The 27,126-nt window shown below is 43.6% G+C and overlaps 1 protein-coding gene across 4 annotated transcripts in view; it reads right to left on the reverse strand.

Annotated features, from left to right (window-relative positions):
- Nucleotides 1-27,126, reverse strand: part of CYGB (cytoglobin) — a 59,476-nt gene that overhangs the window by 15,593 nt on the left and 16,757 nt on the right. For 2 of the 4 annotated variants that reach the window (XM_044454035.1, XM_044454037.1), the window contains exons 2-3: nucleotides 11,979-12,210; nucleotides 10,170-10,301 (exon numbers count right to left, since the gene is read on the reverse strand). In XM_044454035.1, coding sequence (XP_044309970.1) covers nucleotides 10,170-10,301; nucleotides 11,979-12,210 — 364 coding nt within the window. Of the gene's footprint in view, nucleotides 1-10,137; nucleotides 10,302-11,978; nucleotides 12,211-27,126 lie in introns of all 4 variants that reach the window. The other 2 variants (XM_044454034.1, XM_044454036.1) reach the window with 1 other exon arrangement.

A 27,126-nucleotide genomic window follows, 5' to 3' on the forward strand; every position in this document is an offset into this window, starting at 1 on the left:
TTACTTTTCACTCCTGGTGCCTTTTAGTAGTAGTATTTAGTATTTACCATGCCAAAGTATTTGAAATTGACATTTGGTTTGATGTTTTTGTAGAGGAAGGGTAGGCCAGATGCTTGCTGGATGTTTGGGACAAATTCCCTTGACCCAGCCAGAATAGTCAATGGTGAGGCTTAAGAGAGGGACATAAGCTTGACTACCACCATTTCAGAGGAAGGCCTGGTTCACTCTGTCACAACATGGTTGACAAGCCATGGTGGTTTGAGAGAGGGAAGATTACTGTTACTAAGCAGAAAGTGATACCTGAGGCAAGGACGAACTACCAAAGATCAGAACAAGGAACTATATAAAGTAAAGAGCTGGAGTGAGACCAGTGAGACCCTTATAAGGCCAAAGGCCAGAGTAAGGAGCTGTATAAAGAGATTTGTAAACAGGAAGTAGAAAGAAGCAGGCAGGCTTGAATTAGTTACTAATGTAAGCGAACAAAGGCGGGCTAATGGTATGTAGCATAGTTAAGTTTTGAGCACAAGAGAAATGGTAGAATAGTGTTTCTCACATCAAGGTTCTGAAGAAGAGAAACGGGGGGAATATAGGAAATGATTAAACTGTTACTTTTGCAGAAGATAGCAGGTAATTGTTGTTTTTTTACAACTGGCTATTCTGTGGAGAGATAATTCACTTGGAAGAAAGTTTGCTATTCCTATCTCATCCTCCCAGTAGGTTTAGGAGATAAGTGGTGCAAGTCAAGACTGATGTAAGGTCAAGATGAACTAGTGAACTTATGGTGAGTAGTGTGCACGCTTAGTAGGCTTATGAACAATAACTGACACACCTCTCATAGGTAATGAGCTTATTAGCATGAACATGGGATGCATGAGCGGGTGGGGGGAACATACCAAGGAGTAGTATGATAAAGGTGGATGGAGAAGATTGTGATCTCCTAGTAGCCTACCCAATAGGTGAAAGGAGGAGGTAACTTGCAAATCAGGGAACAGGAATAAAAGGCTATGTCTTTCATTAAAACAGCGCGCTACCGATGAGGTGGGTGCCTGCTCTTGCAAGAATGTATTAAACTAGTGCTGCTTGCCACTTTGTCTCCTGTGTCATCACTTCTTGGAACTTTATCTCGTTCCTAACGGTGGCTACATGCTTCTACTGTGCTGGCTGATTTCCATGATTATCCCTGCTGGGCATGGCTTCTTATGATGTCTGAACGTGGTAAGGATGGTTTATTAGAGTGGTTAACAAACCACTCACAACGCATGGCTTGTTGTAGTGGTGTGAGGTGGTTTGTCACCAAGTTCAGATGACATGAGAAGCCACAGTGGCTAGTACTTGAATTGACAACCTGGCACCCATATGGCTAATACCCTATAGTAGGCTGCAGTGAGGGTGCCAACCCGGTAAAACTCTTTGACCCTCTCTACCAGCAATGCAGTGCTGAAATTAGGTGTTCATGGAGCATCTTCTTTTGGGACTGGGAGCTACGGGTGCCTGTCTCTTTCTAACTGGTCAGTTGCAATGAATCCAGAGTGTCCTTTCAAAGTTATCTGAGCCTACTAATCCACAAGCAGCTTCAGTGTGGTTGAGAGTCAGTTGTGTGGATGTGGCCCCCATGGGTGGGTCTTTCCCACATCACTGGCACCTCCCTCTTCTTGGAACAGTGTTGTCTCCATGGGAAGACACAACCCTTCATACACAGCTGGGTCATTTAAACATGATCTCAACAATTCAAGAGCTTCTTAGAGATAAATGGCTCTCAAGTGGTTGAGATAACACTAAAAGGGCATCCAAGTCTCAGCCATGTTTGCATTCTGGAACCCTGCTGAAAAGCTGCAGGGTTGTTCTAGAGATAATTACTATTCCCGAAAACTTGAAATTTCAGCCGTTTTCAGGGTGATAGATGAAATTCTTTGGAAGCCCTACCATGTCCGGATAACTTAGTGAGAACACTTGAGGCAGCCTGCAGAGTTCCTTGATGACTTATTACTTCAAAGCCCTCTACCCCCACTGCAAGTTTGGATGGAGTCATAGCAGGTTTTTACTACACAATTTTTCTTGGAAACATCGTAGCATCGTAAATAAACATTCACAAGAATATGGTATAAGTTCAAAACCACACTGGGATTTCTATCTAAACCCCATAATGCTTTGGGATCACAACCTTTGTCTTTCTCATAGTTTTTTGTGTCTTAACACAACTGTTGCAAGTCTGATAGTCTTTGAGGGACCACCCACCTCCAATATCCAAGGCAGTATGCCTGCATATATGAATTGCTGGGAACATGGGCAGAACGATCCTGCTGCATGCGTGCCCTGTTTGTGGGTTTCCCACAGGCAGTTGGTCGACCACTGTCAGCCAGTTCACATGTCATGATAAGCCATGCTGAACATAAAATGGTTGGTTGGTTATTCACTAACCAAAATTATTCCTAACAGATGATCAGTTGCTCTGTAGCTTGCCATGCCTTCTTATATGATAATTTCTCCCACCCACTCCCAGCTCATATTCTGTTGGAAGGACCTCAGCAACCTGCCCCTTAAATTTACAGAAATGCATGTATTAGCAGAATAAAGGGTGCTGTTTGAAGAATTTTTTTCTTCACCTTCAGGGTTATATACAGATTTCTTGGGGAGATCTGCACACATTTGCTAAAGTGCAGTAATTATGGGAATAGTTATTGAGAATTTGCACAAATCTCTGCCAAATTTTAAAAAGTTCAATTTGTGTAGATCTCCCCAAGTTGAAAAGTTAAAAAATGAGTTCAATTGTACACAAAAATCACATTACATAAGCACAGATTTTCCTAAAGGTAAAAATGGCTGTTGCTGTATGAGAAGTCAAAAAACTGAAGGAGTAAATTGGCAAGTGTCATTTGAAAAGATAATAGAGAAGGAATATCATTATGCTGGGCTACTGTATTAATAACTGTACTACTAAAAAATGAGGTTCTCATTGCAAAGGAGATGCAAACCACACTACACCCCTTTTCACAAGCTAATGTCACTCATGCCTATGCCTCCCCTAGGTAGGTTGCATTTTAACAGTTGTCAAGAGAAAACAAAAAGAAGAAAAACTTTATTTGGAGCCTCTTTGAGGCTGATGTCCAGGGTTGGCACCTGCTGCACTCTGACAGCACATACCCCTGACAATGTTCAACAGAGGCATCTGATTCCTGTCCTCACAGAACTGTGCTCCTGCACATAGATGCAAATGTAGCTAAAAATGCACACATTGAGCGCACAAAAATAATTTAAAGAAATGTTTACCAACTACTGATAGCCTCTTCAGCATGTCCCTCAGGTTCTTGAAGAGGCTAACAATGGCTGTCAAAACAGAGTTTGTGAAAACTAGCTGGGTACTTTTTAAAAGAGGTGCTTAACATGGCAATTGCAGTTCTTGGGCTGTACAGCCAAGTGTCCCAGTCAAAAGCCAGCCACTGCCCTGTCACTAGAACTATGCAAGGTATTACGCAGAGTAACTCCTTTTCCTCAGAACAGGATGTGCAATCCACGTTTACGCTTTTCTGAATTCCTGCTATCTCAGGAAAAAGTGCAAAACATGCATCTCCCTGAATGTGGTCAGGACAAAAAACAAATCAGAGGATCTTACTATGAAGAGGATATAAATTACACAACCCCTCTTTTCATGAGCAAAACCCACATCTTTGCTTTTATTTTTTTTGATAGCTCACTTGTAAAGAAGTCTGAGATTGGTACCTGGTTCACCTGTCCACAAATGTCCACATTCATGTAATGCCAAACTCCACAGAAGCCCACCACAAAAACTAGCTTATTTGCACACACTGAGTGCACATTTTTAAAATTTGTTTGCCAGTCATTAGCAAGGAGCTGCTTGGGCACTTTGAAAGATCTGTTAGTGGCTGTGAAAGTGGCTTTTGTGATTTCTAGGGCGGGAAAGAGCTAAGCAGAAAAACACTATGATATGCCAAATGCAGGTGCCCAGGCAAACTTGGCAAGCGAGGCAAGGGTTTCTTTGCCATTCTTGCCAAGTGGCTTGGTAGCCAGTTGCTGGTACCCTGGGGTTAATCATGCAGATTTGGGCATCCCAGCATGGATGTCCTAAACTAATTACAACCCATGGTGGTCGAAGTGGCTTGTTGCCCTCAAATAAGCCACACTGAGGGAATCAGTTCAGGCTCAGATTCATGTCATGCAAATCCAGTTGATCTTTCTTAACAGTGGAATCCACCTTTAGCCAAAGAGAGTGCTTTTTCTTGTGGCATGCAACAGTGTTTTGCATGGAATTTCACAAGTAGAGAAACAATTTTAAACATTTACAATTATGTTTTAAATAATTTTAATTTGATTTTTAAAAATTATTTAACATTTTAATTGTAAGTCACTTAGGCAGTTGTATCTGGGGCAAAACATGGTTCACAAATTAATCTCCTGTTGTTTGTTCATGATACCTTGGAGTCAGAAGCATGGCTCAAAGTATGGAGAGAGCCTGAAAGATCTATTATGACTTTTAGAATAGATCAATTAGCTACTGTTTTTAGAAGTTGAGGCGTAGGGAGGACAATTTAACTAAATTCAGTAGAATTCATGGATGGGTCTTGTGGATTTTGTTAAGCCCCTCCCACACTCTTCCCTTTACAGTATGAGCATGAATCAGAAATATCCATGTTATTATTTTCTATATTTATGGATTGCTGTTCCATTCAATGAGTGCTCAGGCTATCTGTACATGAAAGCACTGTGGCTCCCACTGATTTCCACAGATTTATCTAATTGCTGGTAGTGTTGTTTATCATTTATGCTAGGGACAATTACCTGATTGTAATGGCAGCACTGAGTTGTGTAAAGTACTTCCTTTGATCTTACTACTTATCATTTTATTCATTTCTGGCCACATTGCACAATGACAAAATGCAATCTTCAAGTGGAGCTGTGTGGCTAATGGGGCAGGTTAAAAATCTAATAAATAAATAAATAAATCATAAATGATCTCAGTTGGCATCTTATAAACTCTATAATATTAACCTGTAAAGATAAGATGCCTCACATGAATATGGCTGTTTTATTGCCTCATGGGCCTCGTTCTCACAAATACCAGATGAGATAATGTAGTGGAAAAGGCCAAAAGACACTGGTGTCCTCATGTTTGGACCTATTCAGTATAGTCACTCTGTTTTTGCTGTAGCACAGCAGATTATAAATCTCTGTTGTTCTTTTTAATGGATGTGCGTTCAACCACAAGAGGGCCCATTGGGATTCTGAAGTGGTATAGCCCTGAAGCAGGTTTTCTTCCTCATAAAATGTGAAGAAAACAAAGTCTTAGCTTCTTCTGTTCTTTTAACACATGGTGCTACTCAGTCATCAAGATCATCTTCGGATATTGATGGCTAGAAATTTACCATCCAGAACAAGAGTTCAGAGAACACACATAAGTATCCTCCCTCAAAACTTCATGTTGCCTATCCTTGTCTGAACTGGGAGAGGCAAAATAGCTCATAAACTGAAAAACAGACTGCATAATTTCAGCTGAAATCAATCATGGTGCTAACATCTTGATTCAGAATTCCTGGCTCTTTGCCTCTGAGGGCAAAAGTACTTCAAATTGCATTGCTCCATTTATCACAACTCACATATCATTCAGAATTGGAGCAAACATGCTATTCTGACTCAGCGTCATTCAGCTAACTATAATATTGAATGTGAGTTAGCGCTGGCCTTTCATGCCCTTGTCACTTTGAAATTATAATGCTGTTTTCTCTGTTCTCTTTCAGGCTGGCCCCTACACCAGCTTGCTCTAAAATAATCATTTCCTTGCACTGATTGACACTTGTGATTGTTCACTGCATGTCTTCTGCAGCCTGGACACTGGAGTTAACCCTGAACCCCCAAAGGAAGCAGAACACATGCAGGTGTATTTGTTCATTCTGCCCTTTCCCTGTCCCTGCCTCATCTGCTATGGCAGATGTCCAGATACCCTGCACTTGTGCAGCAAGCAAGAGCACGGGATGGGCAACATGACTGGGGAGGGCATAAGCAGAGGGCAGCATGGTGGATTCATCTCCCATGTTCAGATCAACCCTGCTGCCTGTCTACTCAGAACTAACTCTGTGTTCTCAGTGGTGCTTCTTACTCCTAGTTAAATGTGCATAGGATTGCAGCTTTGCTTTGTTTTTATGAACTTTGATTTCATTTCAAAATAAAGTTAAAAAACAAAGGCAACAAAAAGAACAACATATGTAATAATATATCACGATCTTCAAAGAAAGGGGGAGATTCACTAATGAAAAGCCTAAATTCAGTGTTCAGATTGCAAAATGGCAACTTGAGTTTCCTTTGCCTCTAGCCATGAAGGCATTCAAATCGCAGTAGTTCTCCAGCCAGCCATGGTCAAAAGTCTCTATGTACAACTACCATACATAAATTAAATGCTGGACAAGGATAGGCTTTCTTTGTCCTTTGCCTTTCCAAGCCTAATTCATCGTGCAGTTGTGTCTCTCTGATGGCAGAACCAAGTTTCTATACTAAAAGTGGGGTGGGGTGCAGAAGGAAACCTGGCAAATACTGGGTTCTACCAAAGATCTTTTCCCCAGGCTCCAACTGATCCTGAAGCAATTCAGGTCAGCAGAAACACTTTAAACTTCCATTAGCAGAGACACTGGAGGAAGCATCATATTTATAAACACTCAGTCTCAGCTTGCAAGGTCAGCTAGACTCAGGTCATTTGGATGCTTTCCGTGGACAAAAGTTAATGCAAGTGGAACAGTGCCTCTGCTCTCAGCTAATCTGTTGGAAGGAGATCCTGCCAAGTTTGTCCTACTATAGCCAGCGTCGCTGCTGTAGAACCAGATCTTGCAGAATACCTTTGTTCCCCACCACTCTGTTTGTCCAGACCAATTTATTTCTAGGAATACTGAAGAGAGTTTTTGAAAAGTCCCAGCTCGGCATGCAAGCCAAATTCAGGTTCCTGCTCTCAGGTGAAAGATAAAGCTGGGTAGAACCTCATCACTGTGTTCATTTTCAGCCTTCAGCAAATTTTTGGATAATGCCTTGCCTTGCCTTGCCTTGCCTTGCCTTGCCTTGCCTGCAAAATAATTTCTACTTCCTTCCAAGATGGGGAACTGGATGAGATGTTTTAATGAATGAATGAATGAATGAATGAATGAATTATATATCCTACCTTTTTTTCTTGTGAGCAACCAAAAGTAGATTACATACTCCCCCCCCCCACCACACACACATTTTCTAATCAAAAAACCTGTGAGGTACATTAGGTTGAGAGTCAGTGACTTGCTTAAAGCCATCCAGTGAGCTGCATGGCTGAACAGGGCCTAGAACTTGGCTTCCCTGCATCTCCATCCAATACTCGCACTATGCTACTACACCAGTTCTTGAATGTTTCAAATTAAAGGGTAAATCGAGACACTTACCACAGCAGTCTGTCAGTATGTTTGGGCTCTGGCTTATCTCTCCCAAAACTGAAGATTATGAAACTAATGGGAGCTGCATTCTGGACTACTAATGTAAGTCATGCATTATCCCCATGGCCAAAAAACAAACCTAAAGAGGAATTTGATGGAACTCATGTTCATGCGCATGCCTTTAAGAATGAGTAAAAGGGTCCTTCCAGGTAACACTTTTATTGCATAATGGCACTGTGTCACTCACAGATATTTATGCTGGTGGGGGGGGGCAGAGTCCAGACACCATAATTTCCTCTTTGTTTTCTCATAACTTCTTCCATTTTTTACTTGCCAGGAAAAAAATAAAGCAGAATAGCTGCACAGTATCTTTTGCTATGTTGGAACCCTCCATCTGGAAGCAACATAAGTCTTTCTGACAGTTAGGCCAAGGGTCAAGTAAGACCTCATTAGATTGCCTCAAATCAATTAGTTTATTCTGTCCTTCCTTATCAACAGCCAAAGCCAGACTCAGAGGTGGCAGGGGAATGAAATTGTTACATTTGTGGGAGGAGGTATGGAAAACAATACATTTTATAGAAAACTGGCTGTTCCCCAGACCTCCCCCTCATATACTTCTCATATACTTCTCTCTCTCTCTCTCTCTCTCTCTCTCCTGTAGAAGACTTTTTTACAGCTGAAATAAAACCATTTTGCTATTCCTTGCTTGCCCTGTGAACTACAGTCTCTGTCTGCATTTTGGGCACCCTTAGCAGTCATATTCAAATTTATTTGAACTTTAGATGCCTTATTACTGCCTCTTCAACTCCATGCAAAGTATGGCAGGGTTAATTGTCAACATTAAGGTACAAGGAAGGATCTTGAATATTCATTTAACTGTTATAGGGATTAATTAATGCTTGTTCAAGGATTGCAAGCCATGTGGCAAGAAGGAAGAAGCCAACATGGGAGAAGAACGTGGGAAGTGCTGTCAACAGAGATGCAGCTGTAGGCCTTGGTAGGCTTCCCTTTGATAATTAGCAGCAATTACTCTGCTAATTGTTTGATATTCACATAGATATCAGTGGGGCAAGTTTTCTAGAAAGCAGAAACTGACATTTTCTGATAACTCAGAAAGAGCTAATCCGTGACATGCCATCATGGCACTCTTTGGCCCCAGTTCCTGTCACTGCTTTACAGGCTGGCCTGGCTGAACACGGAGTTTCCTACTATGTGCTGATTCACTACTGAGACTGGCTTGCCTCTGGGAGAGCATCCAGATCTTGGCAAATCCCCTTCCTGCATCAATCTGGCTGACTAATCTTTTGTTTTAACCCAGTATGAATCAAGACTGGAGAGGGAATCCCAGCACACTCTTCTAATGTCCCCGAGCTCTTTCCTGAAAATAGGCCAGAACTGACATGCTTCAGCACCTAGACAGAGCTGAGGTGAATCACAGGCTCCAGAATTATGCCAGTGAATCAGCATTGACAAAGCACAAAAATATCTCTAAGCTTGGAGAGAAATGAGGCTGGATGACTCAATGGGCAGGAGCTGCCTTATTATCCATGATTTATTGTCTAGGAAGATTCAATTTTGAGCTAGGGACCTCTCAGAGAAAGAAAGGCTTGTGGATCTTATAATCTACAAACCCTTCATAAATTATGCAAACCTATAATCAGCCAAGGTATGTGGTTACAATAAATACCCTGGAGAAGGGCTCCTCTTAATCTTGTTGTTCACAAATTGGAGAAGATTGGGGTCCAACAATTGGCTGAAGTACTGAAAGAGTACTGCCAAGAGTTCCCACTGCCACAAGCTCAAGATGCTGTGGAGCTCTGTAAAATCACAGTTCACTACTCATGTCAATTTTATTTTGTCAATACAAGTTCAAGAGGGGTAACTGTGTGAATCTGTTGCAGCATAAACAGCACAATCTTGTGGCATCTTAAAGAGAAACAGATTTCCAGTAGCACAAGTTTTTGTGGACTAGAGCTCAGACGACATGAGCCTAGTTCATAAAAGCTTATGGTCTGTGGAAGCTGTTTTGTCATTAAGGTACCACAAGACTCTCTTTTCTGTTTTATGGATTTAGGAACCAACAGTCTCTCTTACTAACAAACAAACTGGGTTCTAGAAGCTGCAGCTAAGTATCTCTACCTTAACAGCTTCCCATTTTATCGGCACCACATCGTTGTCATCCTCTTCCCAGTATTTCACTATGGACTGATTTAGTGCAAGCAATGGGAAATCCAGACAGTGTGTGAGAAGAGCCTATAATTAAATAAAAAGACTTTCTTCTCAAGTGCAAACATCAGAAGAGCCAGTGCAGATAAGTGGCTAATCTCTCTCTGTGCGCTGCCAAGAATAGGAATTAAGTGCATGTACTACCTGCTTCTCAGCCCAGGCCCATTTCAGGGTTCTTGGGCTTGCATCAAAGCCCTTCTGACTTGCTTAGATAATTTCAGGCACGTGTGTCCTATGGGCACTACCTGATTACATTTGATCTCCTACAAGCAGGCTGCTCAAGGGCGAATTAGGTGACTTTGTCAAATCCTTGTGGATCTACCACACAAAGCTAGTTTTCAGCTGAGGAAAGTGTTTCCCAGCTACCTTCTGCGGCAGGATGCTTAATGTACCACTACAGAGCTTCACCTATGAATCAGCCAAAAGAATAATGCGGGATGGAAGATGGCAAAGTGCACAGTGCATCTTGAGAAAAGCCCAGACCCAGCCGGCCCCCTTTCCCTGGTCCGCTCACATGGTGGAGTTCGGATACTGCACCCCGCCCACCTCCTTGTACGCGCTGGTCACGTGAATGTAGATGAGGCTCCTCATCTTAGCCCAGGCTCTCTGGACCTCTGGAGCAGCGAACTCGTTGGCATATTCTTCTGCAAGCACTTCCAGCATAACGCCGGTGAGGATCTGAGAAGGAAGCAGCAGCAGTCAGAATGGTTTCCCACTTCCTCCCTTACCCTTTACATCAAGTAGTAGCACTGGCCAATTATTATTGTTGTTGCTGCCATAATGAATTTTTCATAATATTCATAATAATTATAATATATAATAATAATAATGGGTTCATTCATAATGAAAGAAAAAAATAGCAGATTTGTATACTGCCCTTCAGTGCACCAATAACAGGTTTAATGATGTTGGTTTATAACCAACATCATTAAAAATGAAATCTTGAAGTATAAATTTAAAAAAAACCTTAAATCAGTCTTTGTCAGTGTGGTGCTCACCAGATAATTTGGACTATGACCCCCATCGTCCCTGGCCATTGGACATGGTGGCTGGAACTGGTTGGAGTTGTAGCCAAAAACACGGGTAGGACAAGCAGCCTCCACCGCTTGTGCAATAGTGACTTAACGCTTCTTAGAGAAAGCCCTTTCATTTCTGGAGGGAGGGAGACTGGCAGAACTTACATAAGGGAGCTCTGCTAACCTCCTACCTCCTTCCAGAAATGAGCCATTGCACTCATTTCAGAGCTTGAGAGGCCTAAATCCTGAGCCAATAGCAGGATGACCACTCTGTGCTGCTGCAGGCAAGAGAAAGTGTCTGACGACAGTTTGCAAATGCCAGTTGGGCAGTTAGGGGGCAGCTGTCAGTGGCACACGCCTGGCAGCTGCTGGCCAAGAGTGGCAAGGGATCTTTGCTGCTGTCTTCAAGCAGCTCGCTGGCTGCTGGGGCTTACCCCTAGTAGGTTGTGCCCTCTGGGTCCTGATGACCTACTGCAGGTGACAACAACTCTAGAATAGCCCACAGAAAATGCAGGATGGCTTGTCTGAAAAGGCAGGCCACCTGCAGTCCCTATTGGCACAATACAATAACCCATCTATTATAACTAACATGAGTAGGCTGTTGTGTTGTCTGAACCCGGTCTATGCATTTATTTCAGCTGCTTCCATTTTGATATATTTGTGGTAGGGCACAGGGACTAAGGGATGGATCAGTATTAATCAATCTCGTATCTAATCAGGTGTAGCAAAACTATGAGGGAGGCAAGTTTGCTTGAGTAATTTGAAGTTGTTTGTATTGCAAACAACCTTCTGCACTGTATCTGCTCTTTGCTCATGCTGCGCTATAATGTGGATTGCATAGCTGAACTGTGAGTATGAGTGGATGAAAAGTTCCAGTCAGAAGGCATAATCAGTGAGAGCCGGTGTGGTGTAGTGCTTAGAGTACTGGATGGGAACTTGAGCTCTACTCCTCACTTAGCCATGAAGTTTACTGGGTTACTTTGGGCCAGTCTTGACTCTCAGCCTAGCTCACCTCAAAGAGTTGTTGTTATGAAGCTAAAATGGAGAGCAGGGGAACAAGGTAAGCTGCCTTGGGCAACTTGGAAGAGGAAAGAAGGTGTGATGCAAATAAAATAATACTGAAATAAATAAACAACTAGCACAGTATAGTGCTTTTTGCTTTATGCTTTTTCCCTGCTTTATTTGAAGTCCATGTTTAGTCTTTTGTTAATTAATAACCAAACGCTTTTGTTGTTGTCTTTACTGCAGAGGGAAAAATGCAAATAAAAGGCTCCTCACTAGAGGAAAAGTGCTGTGGAATAATAATGATGATGATAATGATAATATAGAAATAGTATACCTTAAAGTAGACCGGTTCAACTTTGTGTTTGACAGCATGCGCCTTGCCCACCAAGGCTAGAACAGAGGAGACTTTTTCTGAATCGTAGATGTTTTCCACCACGCTGTTAATGGCCCCCATGACTCTCCTGGCGTGTTTACGCAGCTGCAGACTCCTTTCCATCTCTAGTGGGTCCTCCATGTGCTTGAATTGGCTGAAGTACTGCTTGGCAGATGGGAAGTTGACAAAAAACCTGCACAGGGCCATTAAGGAGAGAACAAACAGGAAAGCCAAGTCAGTCCCGGAGAAAGCTGCCAGGGCGAGACCTTGCAAATCAGGGGCTGGGTGGTGAGGCTGAGGTGCCCGGCTGCCTGGAGGTGAACTCTGTGCCACAGCTGCAGCAGGCCTCAGGCAACATGTGAAGCCTACAGGCAGTATTTCAGGGGCTGAGGAGGTGATTGCTTTTTAAAATTTACTGCTTCTTAAAATTGGAGTGCATTACAAAGCATCCCCCCCTTCCCGCCCATGTATCAGCAGTGGTGCTCTTCTGTGCCTTATCCTGCTGCAGTGTGAACCAGGCTTCAATCGGCCTGCTTTAGGGTGAGTGTGAGGTGAGTTCCACGCTCGCTGGGTGGGTTCACATGTAACGGTGACCCATCATGGTAAATCTCCACCATGGGTTGCTGTTGTGCCAAGTAGCCACAATGATCCTGACGGACAATCAGGGTCATTGAGGTTGCTCCCACACCCCCCCCCCCCCTTATTTCTTGCAGGAGACACTGCAGGGAAGAATATGGCTCTTCTCTGTGACAGCGGCTGTTATTCTGGCTTGCTGTGGCTGTCAGAGAGCCTGACAGCTCTCTGTCAACAGGCTTACACTGTGAAGCGCAGCAGAGTGGCCTGGAGAGCTCATCTGGTGTGGTGGTGGTGCTGCTGCTGGGGCAATTGGCTGGCTGCTACTGCTGGAAGGGGCGACGTCACCCAGCTATCCCCTCACTGCAAACAGAGCATCCCTGCCAAGCCCAGCTCGCCTTGCTCGCCTGCTCTGGAGTAGGCCACTTGGGCAGGGGATGGCAGGGGTGTGAAGAGAATCAGGCACCCCTGCTGAGTCTATGGGCCACCCTCCCAGTGCCTGCGTGGCTTCATCTCAAGCAAGAGTGTGGCGGGGAGCATCCCTGAGCATTGCTGCAAGCCCATGGCCCCATTCCCTAGAAGGCTCTGGCCCTCAGCATCCCCACCAAGCCAGCTCCCACCTCCTGCCCAAGTGGCTCACTTCCAGGCAGGGGCTGGAGGCCAGGGATCTGCTTGGAACAGCTCTGCCCAACTATCTCCACTCCCACCTTCTGCCCTGGATTAGGTGTCTGCCTCTGATGGCTGTGCCAAGCCTGGGGGGCTGCCAGCTACATCTCTAGGTAGCCACTTGGCAAGAAAGGGGCTTTCCGCACGATGGCTTGTGTTGTCCAAGTTCATCCAAAAGCAACTGCGGTCAAAAGAAACCCTGGAACAGTCTGTTGTTTCTTTTTGTGTTTCTCAACCACGATAAATCACCATGGTAAATCACCATAAATCACCATGACTGAATGATAGCAATCAACAGTTGCTCTTCATGTGAACCCAGTCAGCGGTTGTAACACGAAGTAATGATGTGCATGTTTCTAGCAGCTATAGTTGATCAAATTCCAACGACAGAGTGTTTATATTGGCCCCATATTTCCTTCAACACAATACTTTCAGTGGAGACAGCTCACACACTTAGCTCACCCCAGAGTGAACTGCACACATGAATGAGCGAATCAGTCCATAGTTTGAGGAAAGGTGGATCAATACTTGCCTAAGAATGAGAAGAAGACTTCTGTGCACTTTGTTTAAAGCTAGCTAGAGTGCTGGCAACCAGAAGAGTGCCTTTCTTATTTGGACAGCGTGACCCAGTCTCTTAGGGTAGGCTTATAGAGAGCCAGGTTCAAATCTCTACCCACTGGGTAACCTTGGCCCTTTCGTTTTCTCCCAACCTAACCTGTTGTGAGAATAAAGGTATGCTGGTTGTGGAGTGATGTCTACCACCTTTATGTGAGTGGGGAAAAAACAGGATCGTATTCAGTGGTTGCACAAGGCAAAGACAGATTGTATAACCATAGGAAATATACCATAATAAGTACATTTTCTTCAAGTGTCATTTATCTCAAAGAAGCATCACGTTCCAAAAGCTGCCTTATGCACCACTATCTGAGTACAATTTGGGGTGTTTTATAACAAGACATTTCTGTATACAGCAATGTCATATCTAAGGCTGAACACAGCATATGCACAGTTGTCCATGATCAAGCAAAGTGTGGAAATCTATGTGTGGAAAAGTACCCAGTGCTGGAAAAATGTTCAGAGCTGTCTGAACCGGACACTCTGTGTATAAATGGGTGATTTGTGAAGCACTCATCTGCTGGCTGGTACTGCATTTTTGGGATTACATTGGTCCATGCTTGCAGCACCTCACCCATGGTCAGTGGCGCTGGATTTAGACCTAATCGGGTGGGGACACTCAAGAGCACTAGACCCTGCTAACTTCAGTGAGACTTATGCAGAAAAACCTCCCATGGCCTTTATCAGTAAACATCAAGTAAAGCCGCATACCCTTTAACAACATCAGTGACTTTTTGGAGGGTTCAAGATGCAAAAACTAAGTGCAAAAGGCCCTTTTCTTCTTTTCCTTCTAACAGATGGTTGGTTTTGTGCCAACCATCCATTAGGTAGGTGCACAAATGTAGATTCATGCATGTCATTGCATGTGGGAAATCCAGATCAGAGCCATATGGTAACGTAATATTTAGAATGATTAATTTTCACATGTAATGATGAATTTTCAATAGCTTGGCTAATTACAGAATAAACAGATACCAGCATTGAGGTAACATTCAGTTCATGCAAAGCTGATTTTTTTGAGAGCACAGAACCATGGATTGTTATCTTTGAGCCCAGAACCATGGATTTTTCATGGCTTTGTTCCCTAGGCTATAGAATTGGTAGCCAAAAGAGACAGAAAAAACAGTTGCTCTACATGCTAGGACTACACTGCCTCAAAAGCATTTGGGATGTAGGGAGTGAGCATCAAAGAATGAATTCAGGGAGGTAAACAAGCTGCTGAGGGACTAAGAAGACAAACAGCTGTCTTCCAGACAAACCCTAGGTAGGTCTACAAACCATTGGCTAAGTTAGTGTAAAGCAAGAAAGTCGCTTAGTGAGATCCATGACTGGGTGCTTGAAAAACATCTTCCATAGGATTTCAGCAGAGGTCTTCCTGCAGTCCTTCTGAGCCACCCCCCTCCCCATTCCAAACACCAAAAGCTCTTGGGCAGCTGTTTCTGCTCCTTCTCTACCTGTGGCATGGAAAGGCATCCCAGGATACCTTAACCCATGCTTGTTTTGTTGGAAATCAAACACCTTGCTAGACCCACCTGCCTACTTTATGGAGGCTGTCACAAAAAGGAAGGACAAGATCTCTTCTTGTTCATCCCAGAGTGTAGGACAAGGAATAATCAGCTCAAGTTGCAACGACCCAAGTTTAGGCTAGATATCAGGAAAAGTTTCGTCACTGTCAGAGCAATACGGCAGTGGAACCAGTTGCCTAGAGAGATTGTGGACTCTCCCACAGTGGACAGCCCCCTGGGTGGGATGATGTAAATTGGTGTCCTGCAACAGCAGGGGGTTGGACTTGATGGCCTTCTTGGCTCCTTCCAACTTACTATTCTATGATTCTGTGATTCTGTTTCACCCTGGTACAGGCAAAATCACTCCACCCTAATGTCACCTCCATTCCAAGGTCCTGACTTGCTCCTCCAGCACCCTTTACGCACGCACGCACGCACGCATGCACACATGCCATTACTGAGAAGCAGGCTCTTCTGTTTCCCACTTTATCGTGCTTTTCCCACTTGGCTGAATCTCACCCAGGAGGTTGCCAGGAAAGCCGTGTGAAGCCGCGAATGGAATAACCATAGCTCCTGCTGCCTTCCCTAGACATCTGGGATTCATCAGCCAGCCTAAAATAGGTTTTGATGTGTGAAGAGTGTATGGCAGCAAAAGGAAGGACAATAATAAAAAAAAAGACTAGAGCTTGAGGGGTGAGTGGGAGGATTAAGTTGTTTGTAAGATGAAAAAGAAAGGGAATTGCTTTCCTCCCTTTTCTGTTTTCTTTAGCCAAATTAAATCCAAATGCCAGTCTATGAATTTGTTTTTGACAAAATAAGGAGTGTGCACATAAGGGTTTGTTTGCTTTTAAACTCCTGGGTGCTTCTGAATGGCAGTGCTCAGGACAAGTTTGTCTAGTGTTTTCTTCAGCAGGTAAGGGCTCCAGCTCAACACCATACCTGTTCCCCTGTTAGGGAGAGAGATAGGCAGACCTGCTCCAGAGTCCCAGAGGCAGGGCCCTTTTTGGGAAAATACTGTAGCAGTATTTCATTAAAGCACTCTGGGCAGCTTCCATTAAAAAAAGCACAGCACGGCACGGCACGGCAAAGTAGAATGGATAGTCCTTTATAACTTTTCTGTTACAGAAAAGCAGACAAAAATGCAAAACAATGAGTTAGGTGAGGAGATGCTTCACTAAACTGGGATGATCAAACATGGACCCCGAATTTACATTTCCCCCCAGTTTTTTTCCAGCTACTTCACAAGTACAAAGTGGTCCTATCCCTACCCTCTGCCCTATTTGGAGCAGCTGTAATCAAACAAGGTGTATTTTCTCCAGGCACTTCATTGAGGAAGAGCAGGAAATGAATGGCAGATGGAAAGGTGAAAGCACCCTTTGTCTCCAGGTTGGGCAAGGGGTAAATACCCTCATGTCCCAGAGTGAAATGGTCATGAAGGAGAAACCATGAAAAACAGTGAGTAGAAGACACCATACTCTGTGGTGCTGTTCTTGGTAACATTACTCTTGAGAAACCACAGAACTTGGAGAGCAAAGAAATTAATGTTAGTCATCACAGGAGGAGAAATGCAAGGAGGGGAAATGTGCCAGGGTTCCTGCGGGCTGCAGAGGGAACTTCCTGGGGGTTCCACGTGGCTTGCACTCTGCCCACCCTTCCATCACACACTTCCCAGTGCCGCGTAACATAAGGCTGGGTTCCTACAACGTGGGCCACCGTGTAGAAAGCTATGTAGCGTGGCCTGTTTGCTCCACAACCCTGAATGTGCCCAACGTATAGTCAGATAGAGCAGATGTCATGAGGCACCTCCTCCACCCTTTTCCCACCCTCAGTCCTCCCAATGGTATCCCATGCGGTGATCCACGCAGCAGGCAAGGTCATATTCTGGACCTCCATTGAGGAGACCATGTAGAACTTCCCATCTTCTTCCCATGTAGAACTTCTCCCCATCATCCTTTCCTGGTGTGATGCCCATGGCACAGCAAGCAAAGCTGGAGAAGTGAACCACATTCTCTGTGGTCTCCTCAGAAGGAGGCCCAGGAGAACATGGCTCATCCCCTGCCAAACTGTTTCAGGTCATTGGGGAAAAGAAGTGGCCCTCTTCTCTGCTGGCCCACAATAGCCGATGGGGACACGGCCGGTAGTGGTGACATTCTCCTTTAGCCACCTCTTCCCCAGCCTCCAAACAGGGCTCCCAGTAGAAATGCGCAGTGGAGATCAAGGAACCAATGACAGCTGCCATTCTGCCCTTGCTGACACTCTTGCTAAGTGTCTCTATAGGTTTTGGGGCTTTCCCTGTTGTGGCAGGTGTCTGCAAAATATAATATATGCTATGGCACAATGTGCAGAATTAAAATGGATAAAAAACAGATGTCAGAATAATGATTCCATGACATTCATCCTCTGATTAATGCCATCCTAAGCCCCATCTTTGCCTTTCAGAAGATAAACATGAACAAAGATGTCTTTTTAAGGCTCTTCTGTCCTTCATTTGCACTTCCTTCTTTAAGAATTTTGGGAACGTAAGCTTGGAATCTACAATGGAGTTAACTGAATGAAGTTCATGGGAGGAAACGTTCCAGTCCTTTCCTCCTCCTTGCGGCTATCTATGTCCTTAAAAAGCTTACCCGAAGGGCTGGGAGGACAATGTGTGAATGGATGAGGGGGCTTTGGAGGGAAGGGAAAAATCACCTCAAATCTAACTTGACTGCTAAGAAAAGTTAACTTGAGAAAGTCCGTAGAAGGAAAGTTTTGTTGCCTCCTTCCCTTGTTACCATCACTCTTCATTCTGCTTGTTCAAAACTTGGGCCTTCCAACATTCTAGAGAGTGTTAGGAGGGCAATGGATGTGTGTGTGTGTGTGTGTGTGTGTGTGGAAACTTTCTTTCCTTGAACGTCCTTAATTTAACTTCTCTTAGAATCCAAGCCATAGACTCTGAGTACAATCCATCCATTGGGAAATCCTTTTTCCAGAAGCCACATGAAATGAATAGGATTTAGATAAGATGCTGATGATTACATGCAGTTGTGCAACAAGTGGAACTGATTCAAGGGACCTTGATTTGTGGATTGTGCCCTTAATCAACAGCAGAAGTTGGGAAATCGTGACATTAAGGTGCAGGATTGCTGCAAGCACTGGGAATGTGCTTTTGGATTCCTATGTGTTTGGAGTTGGAGATTTGTTCAATATTCTGGAGAAATGAACTCATGATCAAATATTTTATCAAGGGACTGTAGTTTAGCATCCTTTCAATCTTTCTGAATTATTCCAACACTTGCAAGTTTATAAATGGATGAACTATATTTGGCAATCTTGTTTCTTCTGGCAATGCATCTGGAACTATTTAGGATGGATCTTAGTAGGTCTGTGTATGCTGGGCAAAGTTTAATCCATGAGCCTCCTAAAACAAGGATTTGTAATCATTAACAAAAGCTTTAAGCAGGTCTCTTTGTATGCTATAATTCGGCCCATGTGTGGAACTAGGTATTTGTTACAGAATGAAACACTCAGAGAATCTTAGTTTTACATTCTGGGTGCTTTTTAAACCAGGTTTCAAACCTTAAGACTGGAAAAACAGGTGTAAATGTGCCTTGATCTGGGTAACAGCTAGTTAAACTGTGGAACCTGGGATATATGAATTACTGTCGTAGTGGTCAACACTAAGGCTTCAGTGATTTCCTATTTCTTTGTCCCATTACCATGAATTAGACTATCCATCAGTAAGTTATGCAAACTAAGCAAATTAATGTGCAAAATGACCTAGGTATCCCTGGCCCTAACTTCTGTTTTGGCACAGAATTGTTTATTTTTTATTTCTAGCATAACAATCCAGGGTACAGCAAATCAGCAGGGGTGTGTATTGGACTCTCTCTCTGTGTATTTATTAATATCAAGAAACTTGCACAACCTTCATATACATGCATTGCTAGTATCAACCTTTATTAAGGCCAGAGTTGTAATAGCTTCATTTTTGCCTTCTCTAACTGAGCTGATGTTATGGCCCAATCATAAACCCGTGACGGTTCTTCATACGTAAACTAGGGGCAATACCTTCTAACAGAATGTCTTGTGTACATTGGATAGTCATACAACAAAGGAGATGTTCTCCATGAATCACATCAGAAATGTTTCTTTCTGCTTTCAGGGAGGTGGGAAATAAGAACTCTGGAATGAAAAGGAGTTATAATCAGGTGTTGTAAATAGGTCAGTTTATAACGATCAATAGAATAACTTCCTTGGTGGACTCGCTTACCTGCCAGCCTCACTCTTGGAACAGAAGGGTAACAGTTGTTTAAATAACCTTTGATAGTTTTGCTGCACAAGAACAAAATGTTTTTTCTCTGCTTTGTTTTAAAAGGAAAGGTTTGTTTCCAGAGCTGAGCAGGCCAGGAGCAGGGGGCAGGAGAGTTGCTCTGTGTCAGCACAGGTGCAATTCAAATATCATAGTCCACCACTGCCTGAGCAACTCCCAACTCCCAACTCCATTGGCAACGGAGGTGCAAACAAAGAGAATCAGACATCAACTCAGTACAACTAGTTTTCCCAGTGATGGAGGAACAATCTGGGAATCATAGAAGCCACCTGCGAAGTAATTAATCTGTGTCTCACACCATCAAATACCTACAGGCGCACAGTGATTTGCTGAAAAATATGCAATAGACATAATTCAGCAACAGTTAATCATAACCTGGAGGAGGGGGCAACCAACTGGGTGATTCTGGGCCAGTCACAGCCTCTCAAACTCCAAACTCCCCGAGTATGTACGTAACACGGAACTGTGGTTCATACCACAGAATTATGGTCAAAGTATTTGGTAGAGGGGAATGGGAATGGGTGATTAAACTGCACTAAGTGTTCTTCGCTATGAGCAGTAAGATGAACACATTTGCACAAGCCACAATGGAGTGGCACAGCAGAATGAGTGGTAGCTGAAGTCCATTTCATCAGGCAGAGGGGCGTTGTAAATGCTACTAGATGATGATGTCCCAGAAAAATTGGTCCAAGCCCTTCTGATCTTGCTAGGTTCAACTTTTGGCTACTCTGGAGGACCTCGTTTTGGGAGGAGCAGAGCACTGATTTTCCAAGCTCTGACGCCCACTAACTTGTGGGAGCTGGTGCCACATTTCTTCTGTTCCATATACCTTTGCTGGTAATGCCTACACTTCTTTCTTCTATCGTGGTTACATTATACCCTACACTTGTTATTATTCTGGCTGTATATAAAATCCTTTTCTGCTGGGTAACTGTTCCAGTATAGAGGGCACTTTAGGCTGAACTTGCACAAAAATATTCCTTTCTTTTGTTGGAAACATACATTTATTGTCTCATATTGTGTGGCATATGAAGAGAAGGGCCATAGTTCAGTCACAGAGTATCTGACTTGTATTCAGAAGGCTCCATGTTTGATCTCTGGCATCTTCTGATAGGATAGGATAAAATCCTGGAGAGTGGCCATTAGTTGCTGTTGACAATGCAGAGCTACACAGACTTAACAGCCTGACTACCGCACTATAAGGCTGCCTAGCCTGTCTTTTAACACGGACTTTCTAGGACCTGCCCATTTCTCTTAATATATGACAGCCAACAAACAAAGGACTCTCTCACCCTGCATGCCCCCAGCCCCATCCTCCTCCTTCTCCCTCTCTTATCCAACTTGTGTAGCAATTTGCTAAAAGGGTGGCACACACAAGCTAGCAGCGGAACTGCGCTTTCCATTTCTGCTTGAGCATCAAGTCATTGCTGTTGACCTTCTGTAGACAGCTGTTTGTCCTTTCCTGTAATGTTGTTATCTTGATTTCAGCAGCCCTGCCTTTGATTTATCAAAAGCTTTCAGAGATGCTTCTCTCAAAGAGCAGAGGCTACCGCTGTGCTCTGAAGTAATTATCGGCTTTACAGAATCTTGTCCTGTGTAGTCATTTCACCACCACAGGCTCTGCATTCCACTAGACAGCATAATGGCCCTTGGATTCACTCTGTCTTAATTATTCCTGTTGCTATCACCAGAAACCCAAACATCCCTTGATTCATAAATCTAAATTTCCACTCTGTGGCTCTGTAAGCCCTTCATTCTATCTGTTTGGCTTTCATGAATGTGAATAGAGTCTGCAATGTGAGAAATTTGACAGCAGTTTCTCTAGTCCAGGCCAGAAATGCTCTGACCTCATGCTCAGAAACACATATTCCTGCTCCCCAAAGGTCTTTGCTGGCATTCTGATTTCACTTTGCTCATTTTCCTCCTCTCTATCCAATTTATTTTGGATCGTGGTTTTATGTGCTAGCTTTCACAATAGCCGAAGAATATGTTTACAAAGACACCAGGCTGGGACAGGCACTTAGCAACCTGAGGGTCCAGTTTAGCCCCCAGATATATTTTTTTCTGGCTTCTAGAGCAACGCTGGAGAATCCTTTGCTAGGGATCCCAAGTCTCCCTTGGAAAACCTGCAGCTACCATCATCTCTGTTGGGACTGAGGAGAGTTAAGTAGGCTTCATAGTGATTTACATATGTAATTTAGACATGCACTTAGCATCTCTAACCTTTTCAAATTTTTATCTCTTCGGATCAGCTGATTTTCTTGTCAAGAGTAGGAGAGGAGGGGAAATCTCTGTAAGATAGGTGGAGAGATGGCAACAAACTTCACTCTATTCTCTTGTTAAACAGCACTGTAATTTCATATGCAGGACATTTATGTCTTCCTACTCTGTGTGCTTTCTGCCAACATAAAGCAGGACTTTCCCCCGCTACTGTGGAGTACACTCTGCCTCCACCTACTTTCATTCCCCTATTGTAATATGAACCTGGCTCCAAATCCAGTGGTTTATTTTTCCTCTCCTAGCTTCTGACCACTTTGAACAAGCATCTGGCTTTTTGCATTAAAATCACAGACAGAGGTAAAACAGCATCTGCTGGTAGATTTGTAGTAGATGGAACTAAGAGAACCTTGTCAAATCATTACACATTAAGCCACAATTAAAAGGCTTCCCACCCTTTTGGTAAATCTGATTGCTAAAAAAAATAACTTGTGGGGTTGGGCACTTAGAGTGAATTCTTGTGTGAAAAGACTTCTGACTTTGGTTTTGGTATTGGTCACAAATTCCTGCATGAAACATGTTCCTTCATTCTTAGCGTATGTCTGCTCAGCTAAGCCTGTCCTTTGCACCGGGCTGCAGGTGGTGGACCTAGTAAAAAAGACAGTGTATATCCCACAAGCCTGGAATCCCTGTATCATGTTGGTGTTGTTGTTGTAGGGAAAGCCAGCTTTCATTCTTCATAATGTGGAGCATATTATGGGCTGGGGTGGGCTGCTTCATGTAGCTACAATGGCCAGCCAATCTGTGCTTTCCTTCCCACAGCTGCATGGAAAGGGAGGGAAGAGGTGGTGTTGTGATTGCCACACCAATTAGCCAATCAGCACTGTGCACAGCCAGTTTCTGCCTGAAATAAGTGGTTGCTCCTTACACTAACTGTTTGAGGAAGTTTGTATGTCTAACCACGGAGAAGTAAGTACAGACCCATGGCATAGCTTGTGTTCTTAGCTTCTCCCTAAGTGCTTGACAAACAGGGATAATGTGAGAATGACTCTGACCTCTGGAAAAACTGATCTAAAGCTGATTTTGAACATGTGAAAATTAGACTGGGTGGGGTGCCACACTCATGTTTAAATCTAATATTTGTATCTTGTTCATTGCTCCCTTGGTGGTTCTCCAGTGATTTGTTTTTCTGGAGTAATTTTGCAAAATTAAGCAAAGAGGAATCACCCCACCCGCACCGCCCCTGCACCTAATAAACACCAAATAAAGCCAAAATGAAATATAAGCACCTCATGTTTCACCATTACTGAACCTACTTGGTATTTAAACACAAAGACCACTAAGACTACCTAATATAAAACTGCTGGATGTTTAACACTGAAAATACACTAGAAGCTATTTTCATATCTTATCCAATGGTATGGGCTAGGTTGAATTATTGTTGCATCATTCATGAATCATATGTCTCACATCTGAATGTGATTTATAGAAATCACAAGCCATTCCTGAAAATTTCATAGCGAAATGGTTACCTTTCTTGATGTACATAAACTGGGTTCACATGACACAGTAACCTAGCCCGGGTTGTTACCCATGATGGGTTATCATGTCATATGGAACCAGACCAATTTCTCAAAGGTGGCTTGTTCACAGGTAGTAGTTGTAATTGATGCAGCTGGAAAGTTGTTCTGTTGCCTGCACACAGAAAAGTGACCCTGTCATAGCTATCGGGGATCTGAGTCACTTGGCAAGAGAAGCAAAACCCTTTGCCACACTTGCCAAGCAAATCCTGCGTGGCCGTCAAAAAATGAACTGTCAAAAAACACAAACAAAACCCACAGGCGTATACATGTTCTTTGTTTGGGAAAGGTGGGGGCATGTCATTCACCCCTTGTGGGGGTTCGGACTCGTGTCCCTTACTTTTACATTTCTTCCCAAGATTTTACAACTTCGGAAACATGCAAAACTGTGAGCCACTCCATGTACAGTAGTTACCTCTGAAAGGTCCATCTTTTGAGTGGGATTTAGAGTGTTAAAAAGCTTTGAAGGGATTTGGTCAGGAATGTATGGTGGTATATAGTCTATTTAGTTAATTTATCTGTATATTTCCTGCCAAAAAATTGAACTTAAGTTAAAGTCCTAAACAAATCAATGGGGCAAGTTGATAATGACCTAAGTCCCAATTATTTCAGTGCAAATACATTTTTTTAACTGGATGTATTTTATAGTGAAAATATAACAGAAAATGTATAATGGTTAATACTTAATAAAGCTTGTTTTTCTAACAAGATATAGAAGAAGACGACCAACCACATCTGATTATGACAGTGGGAACTTTCTGAGAATAATGGGCCATCTTATTTTATATTTCCATGACTAAATGCTAAACATCAACAAGAATTCGGCAGGTTTATAGACCTCAATATTTAATTTGTTCATGTTTTATATTTCGTGTTTTTAAACTTATATTGTAAAGCCAACCCCACCTGTGAAAAAAGAAAGACAGACAGACAGACAGACAGACAGACAGATGCCACTATGTGGTTCAATAAACTAACGGGGAAATGGCTGTGATAGCTAAAATGATCCTTCTGTGCTGGTGGACATGTCTAATCAAGGTTCAATCATAGAAGTTTATGAGTTTTTGCTTTTTGTTTTGGTGAGATCTTGTCCACTAATGGAATACTTTGCTCAGATTCCCAAGTACAGGGCTGGTCTGTTTTGTCAGGGGTTAAGCTGTAATAGAGCAAAAATATTGTCACTGGGTTCAGACATTATGATAATCCACACTCAGGGTTAAGCATTTTATATTTAATGTGGGTTTGCTATTGAACCATGAGTTGTTGCTGAAATGTGGGTTATCATGTTACCTGGACCCAGTTAGGGTAACAGGCCATGGCTGGACCTCTCATTATATTGATGAATGCCAGCTGGGAGCCCTGGGGGAAGAGCTATATAAAGCAAGCTCTTCCCTCCAGAACCGGCCTCAGGAATGCAGGTCCTCCTGTGGCTCCTGCCCCCTGCTCCTTGCGATGCTCCCTCAGCAATGCAGGTCTTCCTGTAGCTGCAGTGCTTGCACCTTGCCTGACAGGTCTGGGTTCCTGCATCATCCCTGTCTCCTGCCTTGCTGAGTAGCCTCAGCAGCACAGGTCCTCCTGTTTGCTGCTGTGCCTACATCCTGCCCGGCATTTGCTGTTCCTGGTTCCTGCTGTGTATCTTGCATCTTGCCATGTCTCCTGCATCTAGCTCTGTCTCCTCTCTTGTCATGCGGCCTCAGCAGCACAGGTCCCTCTGCTTGCTAGACGCTTCCTGATTCCTGATCCTTGTTCCTTCAGCAGCACAGGTCATCTTCCTGTTTGTTGCTGTGCCTGCACCTTGCCTGACCAATTCTGCTCCTGGTTCCTGCTGTGTTTCCTGCCTTTCCATGCTGCCTTGCTGCCTTACCTGCCTCTTGCTTGACCTGTCTCTTGCCTTGTCTGTGTATTCTGCCTTGCCATGTTGCCTGAGTAAGGCAGGGCTTCCTGCGAGCTGTGGTTCAGCGCCTGCATCTCACCTGGCCCTCGCTGCTTCTGGTTCTTGTTGTCTGTGTATCTTGCCATGAGACATCTCCTGCCCTGGTCTCCTATCCAAGGTACCTGCACCTCTGTTTGTCCTCCTGGCTCTCAACTCTTGGCTTGTTCCTGACCATGCCTTGTCTGCCCTCACGCAGTCCTGTGGTTCCTGTACCAGGACTATGCCTTGGCCTTGCCATGAAGCCCTGCTTTGGGACTCTGCCGTTCCTGAAGTCCTCTTGCCCTGGTTGCGGTGTCCCTGTTGCCCTTGTTTTGCCTTGCCTCTGGCTGCCCATGTCCTGGCTGTGGATCTTGACAAAAAGGAAGCTGATTGTTTAGCCAGGCAGCAGGAGAGGTGCACTTAGGGGCAGGGTGGGGAATATCTTGGCTTGGCCTTGGGTCCAGCTACTCAGAAGCAGCACAAGGCAATGACCATTGGCACATTTACTTCTTCCAGATCAAGGGAGACTTTGCCTTTCCTCAAGCCTTTCTTAAAGCTAGCACTGCCTTAGGGTTCTGCTTATTGGAGCTAAGGCAGCCTTCTTCTACCTGGACAACAATGGCCAGCATTTCTGGCCATTGGCCATGCTGGCTGGGGCTGATGGGAAATGAAATCCAAAACATATGGAGGATGCCAGGTTGAAGATGGCCAATCCAAGATATCTAGGTTAATTCAGGATTATTATCTAAAGGGAGTGAGACTGATGCTATAGGCAACAAGAGTCAACTTTAAAATCCTGCTCAGCCGTAACACTCAGGTTTTCCTTCGCTTGTATAATCACAGCTTCCCAGCTAATGCATAGACAATTAAACCAACTTCTGTCTTATAAATGCCACTGTGTGATGATCTACACAAAGGTTGCATATTAAGTCCTTGGTGGAAATACCCTAGACATGGGATTCTATCAGCGGCTATGGGCAAACTGCTGTTTCTGCCTTCTTAACCTACTTCTTATTCAAGGTCAAACAGCTCTTAATGAAGGACTAACTGTTTGTATAATTGATTGTACAATTTATCTCTCTTTCACACAGTAATCCATCATGAGTCTCTGAAGTGCCACAATATTTGGGGCACTGATGCTGCTGTAACAGGGTTACTAACATTCTGCAGTTTCCTTGTACATGAGCATGACTGGGTGAGAGAAAATAGAAGATTTCTATTGTTCCTCTAAAAGTGTAATTTAAATATTACATGATACAGTGTCCAGAATGAAAAAATCTCACTTTAGTTGTATGTCCACATCAGTGACTCTGTTTCAGAATTGGTGTGGTTGTTTTAAAGGAAATGTTGTTGTTGTTGTTGTTATATTGTAATAATAATAATATTGTAAACTGCCCCAAAGGCATTTGCCAATTGAATGGTGTATATATAACATTGACAGGCAGGCATGCAGACAAATACAATATCATGACATGGTTGAAGATCTTCATTCACGCAGTCGGCACCCACAGTGAATTGGAGACACTCATCCAAACATTCCCATTTCAGACTGCATCCCAGTTCTTAAATCCCAGCCTTCTTAGACAGTTTCTTCCACAGATGAACAGCTGTTATAATTGTAGGCCACCAGCCAGCACTGAAATCAGTGGGCTTAAGTGGATCTAGCACCAACCTGTATTTCAACCAAAATGTTCTTCCTCGTACTTAATTTTAAACTACCTTCTTGCAATTT

The sequence above is a fragment of the Varanus komodoensis genome, unplaced genomic scaffold, assembly GCF_004798865.1.
Source record: "Varanus komodoensis strain SLA01 unplaced genomic scaffold, ASM479886v1 scaffold7_1, whole genome shotgun sequence".
In the NCBI taxonomy this organism is placed as follows: Eukaryota; Metazoa; Chordata; class Lepidosauria; order Squamata; family Varanidae; genus Varanus; species Varanus komodoensis.